Source organism: Phalaenopsis equestris, unplaced genomic scaffold (genome assembly GCF_001263595.1).
Source record: "Phalaenopsis equestris unplaced genomic scaffold, ASM126359v1 Scaffold000002, whole genome shotgun sequence".
Taxonomy (NCBI): Eukaryota; Viridiplantae; Streptophyta; class Magnoliopsida; order Asparagales; family Orchidaceae; genus Phalaenopsis; species Phalaenopsis equestris.
The window spans coordinates 7,556,764-7,570,122 of NW_018164444.1; the positions used below are offsets into that span (position 1 = coordinate 7,556,764).

The 13,359-nt window shown below is 35.8% G+C and overlaps 1 protein-coding gene across 1 annotated transcript in view; it reads right to left on the reverse strand.

Moving 5' to 3' along the window:
* Nucleotides 1-13,359, reverse strand: part of LOC110017859 (DExH-box ATP-dependent RNA helicase DExH14) — a 121,097-nt gene that overhangs the window by 91,760 nt on the left and 15,978 nt on the right. The window contains 14 exon segments of the mRNA XM_020715000.1: nucleotides 498-620; nucleotides 700-765; nucleotides 6,562-6,627; nucleotides 6,703-6,834; nucleotides 6,942-7,016; nucleotides 10,384-10,467; nucleotides 10,567-10,719; nucleotides 10,802-10,867; nucleotides 11,605-11,883; nucleotides 11,960-12,028; nucleotides 12,194-12,253; nucleotides 12,416-12,532; nucleotides 13,162-13,353; nucleotides 13,356-13,359. The exon segment at nucleotides 13,356-13,359 is cut by the window's right edge and continues 110 nt beyond it. Of these exon segments, the coding sequence (XP_020570659.1) occupies nucleotides 498-620; nucleotides 700-765; nucleotides 6,562-6,627; nucleotides 6,703-6,834; nucleotides 6,942-7,016; nucleotides 10,384-10,467; nucleotides 10,567-10,719; nucleotides 10,802-10,867; nucleotides 11,605-11,883; nucleotides 11,960-12,028; nucleotides 12,194-12,253; nucleotides 12,416-12,532; nucleotides 13,162-13,353; nucleotides 13,356-13,359 (1,486 nt within the window).

The window sequence follows — 13,359 nt, forward strand, 5'->3', positions numbered from 1 at the left end:
TTTGACAGCAATTAATAAGATCTAAGACAGATTTCCACACAGAAATTAGGGCAAAATAAATTTATTTCTTCAATAACACAAAACAACACAACACAACAACACAACACATAAAGGATAAAGATAAACACCTACAATTTGAGAGGTAAGCGATCTCTCCCATATCCTATAACTCGAGAGGTAGGAAAGCTCTCTCAAACCCTAACCCTAAAACTCAAAACCACAATCTTAAGCATAACCCCAACCCTAAACATATTTGTTTGTTTATACTAAACAACGATAAATAACAAAAAACTAAATTAACTTTAGGCTCCAACGTAACATATTCTTATAAGTAAAAAGTGTCAAATGTCTTCTCATGTTAAAAAACAATTTAAAACGCATTTAGCTCAAACAATATTAAGAAAATGATTACGAATGGAAGTATATCTGGAAATATATCACAATTTTATGAACTTACATTAGATATCTTAAGTCATCAAGAAACAAGAAGCGTTTACCTGGCTTTCTATAGGCAGTTGGCTAGTCAATAGTCTTAGGTAGTAGGCTAGTTTGTCATGAGATGTAATTATTATGCCTTCTCCGCTTTTATCAAACTGTGGTCGGCCAGCACGTCCAAATATCTGAAAGGAATAAGTTGACCAGTTAGTCATGTTTATTTTTATAGATAAAATTTCCTATAAGTTGTCTTCTAGGTTTTACCTGCATAACATCAAGCATACCAAGGTCTCGCCAGCCGCCAACTTTTGGATCATATAGTTGAGTCCCCTGCATTGATTAAGAAAATTTTGTAATGACATGCAGTAATAGAAAGATTAAGGGTCTAGATTTCTTAATACAAATAAGACGACACAATGAATGTGGATCACACAAAAAATTATCATTCAATGATAGAAAATTGTGACTTACGAAAAATCTCGCTTGTATAGATATAAATTCAAAGATATGAAAAGTTTAGACAACTGATAAAAGAACAATCAGTTCAAAAACAACAATGAAATTTTAAAATCAAAATTATCGGTATGAAGATTGACATTTTATGTCGCAATAAAAACAACAAATTTGAGCAAATCAGTAACTCCTAAAACCACTAGCAGGATATTTAGAAGAGAAAAAAACAAGGACTCACGAAGTAACAAAAAGAAAATCAGCCACATGCTGGGACAGGAAGATTGCTTCCCCTATGTTCAGAAGCGTGATTTTTAAAATGGAACTCAATGATAATGATCATTTCATAATAAAAACCATCATCAAGCGAGCATTTGCATTTGAAGTGAATGAATTTGATTATCAGATAAAAGCACAGTTGCTTTCATTTTAACATGGAGATCATTATGTCTTCTGTCATTTATTCTCAAGGAAATGGACTCAGAGGTGGAACTTACATCCTAAGAGTATGCTAAAGGACAAATTTCGCTTTTACCACAATTTTTTAAGAAGATAATTAGCCTTACCAACTCAATATGTTTGCTAGTAGGGAATTGTGCTCATAAAATAATATATGTATAAGGCATTTGAATTTAATTACCCTAAAGTTAGATTATAGCAGGTATTGCACTAGAGCTGAGACTTACATCCTAAAGATTTTGCAGCTCTGGCCCATAAATAAGGCAAACCACTTCAATATTTATTTTTAGCTTTAACATGAAGGTGGCTATGCAAGGGGTATTGTTGACTCTACTTCGTTGCTTAAAGAGAATCGTGCTAGGTCAGCCCCACATTTACGAAAGCATGCAATGCATTGAAGAATGTGGTTTTAAATCCGACAGACTTGGATAAGAATAATTAAAACTTGTTAACCTACCATATAGCATAGAAAGCTAAATTGTCCACTTTTATATGAATTTTAACTAGAGAAGACCTTAAAGTCCTTATAAAACTCGAGCGAAATTTCAAAAAAAAAACGAACAATTTTAGTTGATAGCAATGTTTTTAAAAGCATTTGCGAAGCCATTGATGCACACTTCACTTCGCAGAAATGCACTTCAAAGTGCTAAATCCAGTTGGTTCGTTCACAGTTTAACGAGACTAAATAAGGCTTCGATCTAGTGTTTGAAGGAGCGCAAGGAGTAGACAGTCGTGTTCAAGAGTTCAAGGAGCACAAAGGATTTGAGCATTGTCTTCTAATTTTGCCTAGATTTTGAAGCACGCTTCCAAAGCTGCAGTCTTCCTTCAACTTTGGCCTAGACTTCAATTTAGCCGATGATGCTTTCAATTCCTATGGATTTACATGTCCAACACCAAACTTCAATTTTTACATGTTATATTTAGGTGTTGGATGTGTAAGAACATAAGAATTGGGTGGTATGTATGTATAGCCCTTTTTTAGGTAATGAGGGTGAACCAAAAAATTACTAGGTTTTAGAGCAAATTTTAGTTAATATCAGAACAATTTACTTCACCTTTTTTTTATTTTCAAAAGAAAAACATTCTCTCTCAATGTTTGCCTTTAAATTAAATATTATACCAAATTCTTTTCTAATGTATATCAACATTTAATTTATATTTTATACTTTATAATTGTTTATGAGTATATTTATATATTAATAGAATAATATAATATATTAGCACTATGGTTAATAAAAGTGACGCTTCGTTCTGCGCTTTGAAGTAAAAAAATAAAATCTTGCACTTCGTATCGTGTTTTATACTTTGAGAACACGGTTTCATAGTAAAAATCCATTACTTTTGCATAACACCTATATAAGATTGTGTTTGGTCTAATTGTATTGATGTGCTTTTGTTGTGCTGTATGATATAAAATTATCATGTTCACAAATAAAAATATGACTTCCATAAGTCATTCATGTGCCCATAGACTCATGGAGAAATCAAAAAACATATAATGCAATTTCTAGACAAAATTTCCTCAGCCCTCCCCGATCCATCCTCCGTACTCTGTAACATGCAACAAATTATTCCCTCTAATCGAAAAGAAATTGCTGAAGCCATGGGAAATTTCTTTGTCAGTCCAATGTATATATATAAAGAAAGATACATAAAATGTTGTATGAGAGGGCTCAATAGAGGCACCCTACCCATACAATACAACATACACAAACTCCACAAAAGAGAAAAGATACAGGGAAACAAAAAAAAAGAAAGATACCAAAATCGCACATATATAGCTAGGGACGAGTCATTTTAGTCCTGTCTCTGCCTCTAGTTCTAGGGCGTGATTCAGATAACAAATTATTGAGTGTTGAGTCATTTTCTGAAGTAATCAAGTTCCCAAGCTGAGTTTTGCCTCCAATCTTCTTTTTCCTCCTTGAATAGACTTGTCATTACTCCTTGAATAGCCCTAATTTTCACTTTTCTGCTAATTTGAGATCATCAAAACTTTTCCTAATAACTTTCATAGGGTGGGTGTCCCCACTGAAATTTTTCAATAAAAGCAAACTTAAATTTATCAGTAAGGGATGAAATTTCTAACTCAGAGAAAACAATGTTGTTTTCCTACTTTTCCTGCTTGCAATCTTGATAAAGGGCAATCACCTTCCCTTTGCTCCTTATAACTTGAGGGGAAGACAACCGTCGTCTCCCTCTAAGAATTACTCACCATGTGGGCAAAGGAGACTTTGTCAGATTCAACCGTAGACGAAGGAAGCTCCATCACAGCAAGAAAAGCCCTGTCAAAGTCGGGCAGTGGCAAAAATAGCGAGCCGAAAGGTCGGGGGCAAAAAACTGCAGTTGTTGTAGCCGCAGAACAGTCGCAGTTCGACTAGGCAGGTCGCGGAACAGTTGCAGCAAACGAGAGCGAGAGGAAACCACGACGAGACGACCTGACGCGGCTTGCAGCTTGAAGACCACGCAGAAGACGAGAGGACAAAGACGAGACAATCAGTCGCAGCTCGACGTCCACAGAAGCAGCGAGACGTGACGACAGCGAAGGAGGGCGTAGGAGTCGACAATCGCAGGAGGCTTCGTCTTCAAGCACGATGTCAAGCCAAGGAATCGCCATTGGGCGAAACCCTTGCGGAGCAGCTCGACCTCGCCATTCATATTATATATATATATATATACATATATATATTTATTTATTTATTTATATATTTATATATTAGAGAGCCCAAAAAGGCTAATATATAAACTAGAAAGAAAGATACAGATACAATGTGTTGAAGGGCCCAAACACCACACCCTACCCACACCAAAATTAGAAGGGGTTCTAAAGCTAGAAAATACTGAAAAGTACATTAGAAACATAAAGAAAAAGACTAAAAATGCTGAAATACATAGTATCAGGTGGCTACAGAGCAACCCAATTTGGCTAATTTGGTTTTGCCTCTGCCTCTGGTTCTACGGAAGGAGCAAGCTAATAAGTTGGTAAGATGATTGTCATTGCCAGTAGTAGCCAATGTATCATCCAATATGTTCCCTAGCTGGAGTCGGCCTTCATTCTTCTTCTTCCTCCTGGAATAGACCTATCATTCCTCTTCCGAAGATTGGCTCACCTGATCTCGGTCTAAAATGTGCTAGAGATGTGCAGATTGTTGAACATTAGAAGCAACTACATGCTGTACCGGATGCTCTGTTATTTGATCAAAGGAGCACTCGTGTGTCTTGTTGTGTGTCTTGGCATGTAAGTAAGTCTTCTTCAATAACAGTGGATGGTATAAGCACAACTGGATCTATACTTGTAGTAATAGCTCTAGTGTGTTATTCTTCTTCAAGAACTGCGATGTTGGGAAGAGGATCGTGTTGCATCTTCTCAACATGGATAATAGGTGGTTGTTCTTTAGTGATATTCGGCCTTAGATGAGGAAGCAAACGATAGCAAATAGTAGAGTTGTGACCAAACATACTACAATGAGAGCAATAAGAAGGGTGCGGTTCGATTTCAACCTTTTGTCAATACCCGTTGTGAGGTTCCAATCCACACTTCATCCGGAGCAGGTTGAGTGATATCCCTCTCAATTAACACACAAGCCACAGAGAGTCTAGTGACAGACAGCAAGCACAGGACTATCAACCTTGAGAGGCTTACCGTAAGCAGTTGTTAAGGAGTAGAGAATTTCTAAATTGAATAGATGTAATTTTAACCCCGAAAATTTTATTCAAATTGGAATGATAGGGAACTCCGCCTTTGGGTCGAAACCTACAGTCACTTCAGAATTTACATATATGGTTGTCGATCTTGATAATTTTCAGAGAAAAGATGCGAGTATAATCAATATCATGAGAAAATTGAATCAATATGTGTCGACTGTCAAGTAAACCAATGTTACAACTGCCCAATAGTTTCATAGCCTCAAACTCTTTCCGAATGATTTCCAATTTCCCAGCTAGAGCAAAACGCCAAGAGGACACGAGAGTACTGGTTTCAACCTCTGTGAGAATAAGAACAGGCTTCCTATTTTTTTTCCCCAATTTTTTTATGGTGTGATCGCCACCAACTTCAAGAGCATTGTGAAAAGATTGAGAAACATTGCAAGTTTTACCTATACAAAAACCAGTCTCTGATTCTGAAAGAGGAGCACGACTAGGAATCGAGAGGTCGTCAGCAATTGCAGTAGCATAGGAACAAATAGTCATCTCTGCCTACAAGCTTCTGTCGGACAGGAAGCGAGGAGACGTCATCTGAAAGGTAATGTAAAAATTCGGGCAGAGCAGTGCGACAAACGCGACCAAGCGAGCAGAGCAGCAGCTCTGTCGCCAGACCGAGATGACGCGAGGATTGCGAAGGAGGCGTCCTGGACAGACGAGGCATCGTCTGGAAAGAAATGCGAAAACTCGGCCTGCCTCGTCGTCGGAAGGATGCGAAGACGCGAGCCTGCCGCCAAAAACACGACGAACGTGAAGCACAGCAACAAAGCGACGAAGCGAGCACCAACATCGACGAAGACGAAGCAGGGAAAAGAAACGCGAGAGAGATCCGTGTAGCAGAAAGCTAGGGTTCTCCATGAGGCAAAACCTTAGCAGATGGGAGTGAGTACTGTATATATTTGGCCTAGGAGTGAGTACTGTAATTTTTTTGATTTGTAGTGAGAACCAATCTCCTAAAAGCATAACTTTACTTTTAAGGAAACCTGTAGGTAAAATTACCTACGGGTTTTAAAACATATTTTTCTTGAAGGAAACCGTAGGTAATTTTATTACTCAAAAGTAAAGTCATGTTTTTAGGAGATTGAATCTCACTACAAATCAAAAAATTACAGTACTCGCTCCTATGCCATATATATATATATATATATATCGATACACACACACATATATAGATATATTGATACACACACACACATATATAGATATATCGAATGACCGTTATCACATTTCATTAAAAAAAATTTAAAAATGTCTCCGGTAGGCTAGCTACTAAAATATGAAACAAATATCCAAGTTCAAAAATTCTATGTGGACGTATATGCAAATTTCTAGAATCATGAACTTATGTAAAGTATGTCTCAATACCTAAAAATCATTACTATAGTATGGTTATCATCATATGGTGTTGTCATTGAGATAGATGGCATCAAACTCCTAAGAAAACTCGAGCATTATTCAACACAAAAATCGCAGTGATGGCCTAAGAATAATAATGTTCAACTTCATTAATAAACAAACCTTAATAACCACGGTGTGCGCTGGAAGATTTACTCCCCATGCCAAAGTTGCAGTACATACAAGAACCTAAAGCAAGAAAAAAAAAAAGATATTTGCAGAATCCAGTTTAGACTGTTCAGTTATAAATAGAAAATTTCATACTTTCAAATGCCCTGCGGAAAAAAGTCTCTCCGTCAAGCCTCTATCAGCACGTAGCATTCCAGCATGATGGATGCCAAAGCCAAAGTCAAACAACTGAACAAGTTCACGATTTCTCGATTTACCAACTTCTTTCTGAAAACATAAAATTTTTTTTTAATAAAATATAACATATTACATTTTTAAAGCAAAAAATAAAAATAATCTTAAAAAAAGGATGAATGCCCTAGTTTCTTGTATACCTTGACCAAAGAAAATTGAGGATCATCTTCATTGCTAAAGAACTCCAACTGTCCAGCAAATTGGGCCGACTCAAGCTGTACCAAAATTATCAAGTTGAAAGGATGCCCAACTGGCAGAGATAGAAAAAATGGTAACAGTCTAAGATATTCAATATATAGAAAAAGATCTAACACATTTAATAAAGTTTATAGTTATAAGAAATGTGAGGCATGGCGTAAACATATAGATTGAAATACAGAATTTTTCTTTTTAAAACTTTTGGTGTTTTCTTTTGAATGTCGCATGCTTAAAAAATTTCCTATTATAAGAATGGATTGTCAAATTTCAGAACAAATAGGTTGAATGCATTTTCCTTTGCTTTCATTTCAATAAATAATAGTATGTACAATCTATTTTAAGTATATAATATTTTGTATAAACTATTTTAGGTGACTTAATTAATACATATTCATAATCTAAATATTCAGCTAAAAGGAAAGAATCCATGCAAATATAATATTTCCTTCTTTACAGTAGTACGAAGAAGGAAACTCTTTATTCTTCTTAATTTACTCCTGATTGATATCCCCCCTCAAATTGATGTTGGTTGATCAAGAAGCATCAATTTGCCGACAAGAAACTGATGACGCTGTCGAGAAAGAGCCTTAGTAAATATATCAGTCGTTTGAAGATCAGAAGTGATATGAGGAAGAGAAGCTTCTTGAATGAAATGACAGTCTACTTCAATGTGTTTCGTGCAATCATGAAAGACGGGATTAGCAACAATCTGGATAGCACTTGTATTATCTGCATGAAGAGAAGTAGACTCAAGCTGAGGAAAATCAAGCTCAGTCAGCACACCCCGAAGCCAAATGATCTCGAAACAAGCAGAGACATAGCGCGATATTTTGATTCAGTAGATGACTTGTACACTCGATCTTGTTTCTTGCTCTTCCAAGAGATTAAAGAGTTGCCGAGCAACCGGCACCACGTGCACTATCCAGTAATAGATCAGCGTGTATCAGAACAACCAGCCCAATCGGCATCACTATAGGCTTTTAAGATGATAGAAGACTTCGCAGGAAAGAACAAACCACAATGAGAAGTACCTTCCAAATACCGAACAATACGTCGAACTGCGGCTAAATGAAGATGTGTAGGGCTTGCACAAATTAACTTATTGTACAACAAAGGAAATATATGGACACGTAGTCAAATAATTGAGACTCCCAACGAGTTGTCGATATAAAGATGGTTTAGATAGAAATTCATCATTATTTTTTTGATATTTGACATTTACTTCCAAAGGAGTATCAACAGAGCAACCATCTTGAAGACCAGTCAAAGCAATGAGTCCCTTCGTATAGTTGTGCTGATGAAGAAAAATACCAGCAGGAGAAGAGTGAACCTTAAGTCCTAAAAAATAAGTTAATGATCTCAAATCTTTCATATGAAAAGAATCTTGAAGACGCTTCTGTAGCTGAGACATCAATTAATTGTCAGATTTTGTGATGATAATATCATCAACATAGACTAATAACAAAACAACATCTTCTTTGAGATCCCCATGTAAAAATGTATTTTTAACATTCATCTGCTTTAAGAACCAACTATTAGATGCGGCAATAGATAACACCAGCCGAACAGTTGTCATTTTAGCCACAGGTGCAAATGTTTCTTCATAATCAATCCCGTATTCCTGTCGATTTCCAAGAGCTACCAATCTTGTCTTATATCTATCAAGAGAGTCATCAGATCGGAGCTTAAGAGGAGTAAACTCATTTACAACCAATGGGTTTAACATCTGTAGAACATGAAACAATATCTCAAGTGTAATTGACTTGAACTGCCTCAAGTTCCTCTTGCATGGCTTTGACCCAGCAAGTCTGTTTAGCAGTCTGAAAGTAAGAGGTAGGAACAACAGTATTAGTTAAAATTGCAGAATACCCATATCTATCTGGAGGACGGATATGCCGATTTGATCGTCGAAGACTTATTTGAGCAATTTTGGATCAGGGTCGGGGAGGATTGAAAGTGAAGGGGGCAGGCGTCGTGTGTAAACAATGTCCGGCTTGAATCGTTTATCCGCAAAAGAATTATCAAATTGTGGAAGTATAATTGTATCCAGTGTCGACACATGAAGCTAAAAGTAATATTCATGTTAAAAGAAAATCACATTCTGAGAAATATGTCAGCGGCTATTAATTAAATCATAACACAAAACCTTTATGATTAAAATTGTACCCCATAAAGGCACATTGTACTGACTAAGCTGCCAACTTATGATGTTCATGAACAGATAGATGAACAAAACAAACACATCTGAAAGTATGCAGCATATGATAATTAGAATGTTTACCAAAAAAATTGATAGTAGGGAGAATCATACTTCATGTGTTGAGATGATAAACGATTAATGAGATAAACTACAGTAGATAAAGCTTCAGTTCAAAATTTAGTTGAAACAAAAAATTCTATTAGTAATGTGCTCACAGTATCCAATAGATGTCGATTTTTTTGTTCAGCAACTTCATTTTGTTGTGGCATATAGGGACATAAACGTTGTAAAATAATACATTTGTTATAGAAAAATGTTTGAAACTCATGAGACATCTATTCACCGTCATTATCAGATCGTAAGATTTTTACACAAGTGGAGAACTGAGTTTCAACGTATGCTAAAAATGTTTGAAATACAGTAACTACTTCTGCTTTGAAACGCAAAAAATAAATCTAAGTAAATCGATTGCAATCATCAATAAATGTTACAAAATATCTATATTGAGCATGTGAAATAATTGGTGTAATTCCTCAAACATCACTATGAATAATGTCAAAACATTTATTGGCACGACTGTCTGAAATAGGAAAAGGTAATGTCTTACTTTTTCCAAGTTTACAAATAGAACAGTCTTCAGACTTTTTATTTTGGTTGATTTACTCCTGATTGATAGGAATGTGATCTCTAATTTCCCACTGTTCTCCACTTGATGGTGAATTGGAGTATTGTGGTTATTAGACTTGGAAGCATGGAAGTAGGATTGGGAAATAGGATGTGATTGATTGCCTTGAGGGTTACAATAGCTTGACTTCTTGCAACTGATATCTTTGATCAAGTTTTTGGAGTCTTCTGCAACTCAAGGGTTGATAAAATGGCTGTTTTAATGGCAAACTTCTTGTGGGAGAAAGCTGAGTTTTACATATGACCGATTTAGGGTTGTGTTTCTCGTAAAATTAAGAGGTGCAACATCTTTATAAGAAAAATTGTTACTAAATCCAGTTCTGATCAGATTTGGAACCATGCAAGCTAGAAAACCCATTGCACGATGCTTATTATTCTATTAATTGATTAAGACCAACCCAATCCGTTGAGTAATAACTAAGGAAATAATGGCAATCTGCATAAATAAAGAAAAAAAAAAGGAAAATTCTTTGTAATGATATATAAATGTCATTAGTTACCAGCATTCTAGCAACTTTTCCTGTGTCTTTGCGCGAGTGAACAAAAACCATTGCCTGATGTCCTTGTTTCACTGATTCTACAACCTACATAAATTAACATAAACTAAAAGGGGCTCTTGTTGCGGCTTTAGACACAGTGATAAGTGATTACTGACAAAAGAATCAGATTAAAAATTGTATAACCTTATCATAGCATATCTTATTAAACAGTTCATTTCTTTTAGCAAAGTCCTTCTCGCTAATGCCGATGTACTGTTGGGCCAGAGGAACTGGTCGATAACTAGAATCAAAAAAGAACAATCCAGTTTCTGCATTGACTCTCAAAAACTGGGCAACCTAATAACAAATTAATTTGAAACATGAGAAGCATGGAAACAAGGGCGATGCAAACTATAAATATGTAAAACACCAGCATAACCTCTAAATAATTAGGCAATGTTGCGGATAACCCAACAATCCTTATCATGGACTGAGTTGACTCGACCTGTCATAGTGAGAAAATGAATAGAGTTTGCAAAGTTAAAACTTTCTGTAAAATAAGATAATAAAAATAGATGGAGCAACTTTACCATGATACTGGCATGCACATAAAATGGAAAAAGTATCATATCATGCCAAATTAATTTTTCTCCTAAAATATAAGTAATACTCTGATTTTACACAGTAATCAAGCCATTCTCTTCTAACATTGTCAGAAACTTGGCGGGAAGGTGTGGTTGGTGCAAAGTGAGGGAGGGAGCGGGAATGGAACCAAAATAGAAAGATTACGGCTTGCTCAGGGCAATCGTGGAACTCAAATAGAAGGGAGCCCTTGAGAAGTGCCATTAATAAGTTGACGAGAGCCTTATGCAGGAGAATCTGCATGCAACTATTATTTCTAAGGGGCATTTACATTCATGGCACACAATTCTCATGTATTTATGTATCTCCCACCTAAACTTTCATATTTACATACATAGAAATCAAATCTTTAATATCATATCAAAAATAGCACTATGACCACTTTTTAAAACTGAAATACGCCTTTTCATGCCTAGGTTTAGGTGTGACATATGTAAAAACATAAGAATTGTGTGCTGCGCATGCAAATTTCCCTATTTTTTGAACTATCTTAACCAAAATGCTAGTGAAATTTCTTATAAAATTGCAAAAAAATGTAAAAAAAAAGGTAAATTGCCCAAGGAAAACTGGATGGACAAATGAATTCTTTAGAAAACATGCCTGTCGAAGTGTGCGAGCAACCAATGCTTCAATCACAGAGCCTCTATCATCATTCAAAAGGTGCACCTCATCGATAATTAAAAGTTTTACTAACATTGACAGCGACATGTCGCTACTTTTTCGAGTAATCACGTCCCATTTCTCAGGTGTCGTCACTATCATCTGAGTTTGTTCAAGCTCATTCTTGGAAAGCTGCATGTCGCCTGTAAGTTCTTTCACAGTGAGATTTAAGGGTGACAACCGGTGACTGAAGGTGGACGTAACCTCCGCTGCCAAGGCCTTTAGAGTAAATGAAAATATTTCACAAATCTTCCAGGATGATGAGAAGAGAATGTAACTTTAACTGAAACAAAACCTTCATTGGAGCCACATATACAATCTTAAATTCTTTGCGCAAAATGCCATCCCTAAAATGCTGTTTGATCTGCAACATATAGAGAATAAATAAAAGTAAGGATAATCCCAGGATCTTTAAAATGGAATATGACTTGAGAAACCAAAAAAAAAATATTACAAAAAAAAAATTAACCGTTTGCTTATTGCAAAAAGGAGACTTAAATCTAAATTTTATTCCAAAATAACATCTCACCTCATGAAGCACAGAAATCATTGCAATATTTGTCTTTCCTGCACCAGTGGGAGCACAAACCTGCAAGCATGGTGATTTAAGTTACTGTATCATACAAACTTGCACAGATTGCTTTAGCTCATATAAAAGCAATTTCAGTAAAGAATGGAGCTAGAAAGTAAAAACAGTAAAAAAAAAAAAGAATCACAATGAGCTCAGACAACAATGGCCAGATGAAATTACTAGAATATTCTCGTTCGAGTAATAAGTTGTGTGGAATATGCAACTCTGGATGCGATTAAGGGACTTGTAACCACGGAAAGCTGCTTGAGCAAAATCATCCAGTTCACTTATCTCAATCTGAAAAAAATTGAATGCTGCAGTAAGCTGCTTAAAAGACAATTGAGAACACGCAAGCAATTCATCTTGTTTGATCAGCGGCACAGAAAAATAAGGTTCTCCTCATCATATTTATTAAAAAGATAACTTCATGCTCAAAATAACTCTGAAAAGGAGACGATGGACGCCTATACGGCCTCATAAAACTTAGTAGCAAAGTTAAAATCTGCAAAAAAAAACTTTGTTCACAGTTTCTGCTTTAACAGCAAGAAACAAAATTGCAAAAACAAAGAAATAATCCATTCCCTATGCTCATGTTTGATGTCAGTCGTTATCAACTGAAGATAATCAACCAAGAAGTGTAAGAAGAATATATGTCTTGAAGTAGATAAGAAGACGAAAAAAGTAAATATGGATTATGAATGTTATGCCATGAAGTAATAATTCCTCATTGTCCGAGGATAGAGACAACAACTAGCTATTGATTACATAAAGCAAAAAAAAAAAAAACATTGCTCTCATAATAAGTGCATTAACGTAAACATGTTCACAGGAAATAAAAAATTTTAGACATTACAATGTATACAAGGAAAGTATTTTGTGTTGTGTTTGGGGGGTGGAGTGGGTGGACTCAGGAGAGAGAAACATACCAACTTCTCGTCAGACCTTATTGGCGCTGTTGCCGTAGGTGGAATCCTAACTTCTTCATAATTGTTTCCATAAAACCTAGTTGTACCTTGTGGAAGAGAGGTCACAGAAAATGAACTGGAGCCTTGACCAGTCCCTATCAAATCATCAAATGGCTGTTTTTTTTCACTAGCAAGTAATAGAGATGAAAAACTGTCAGC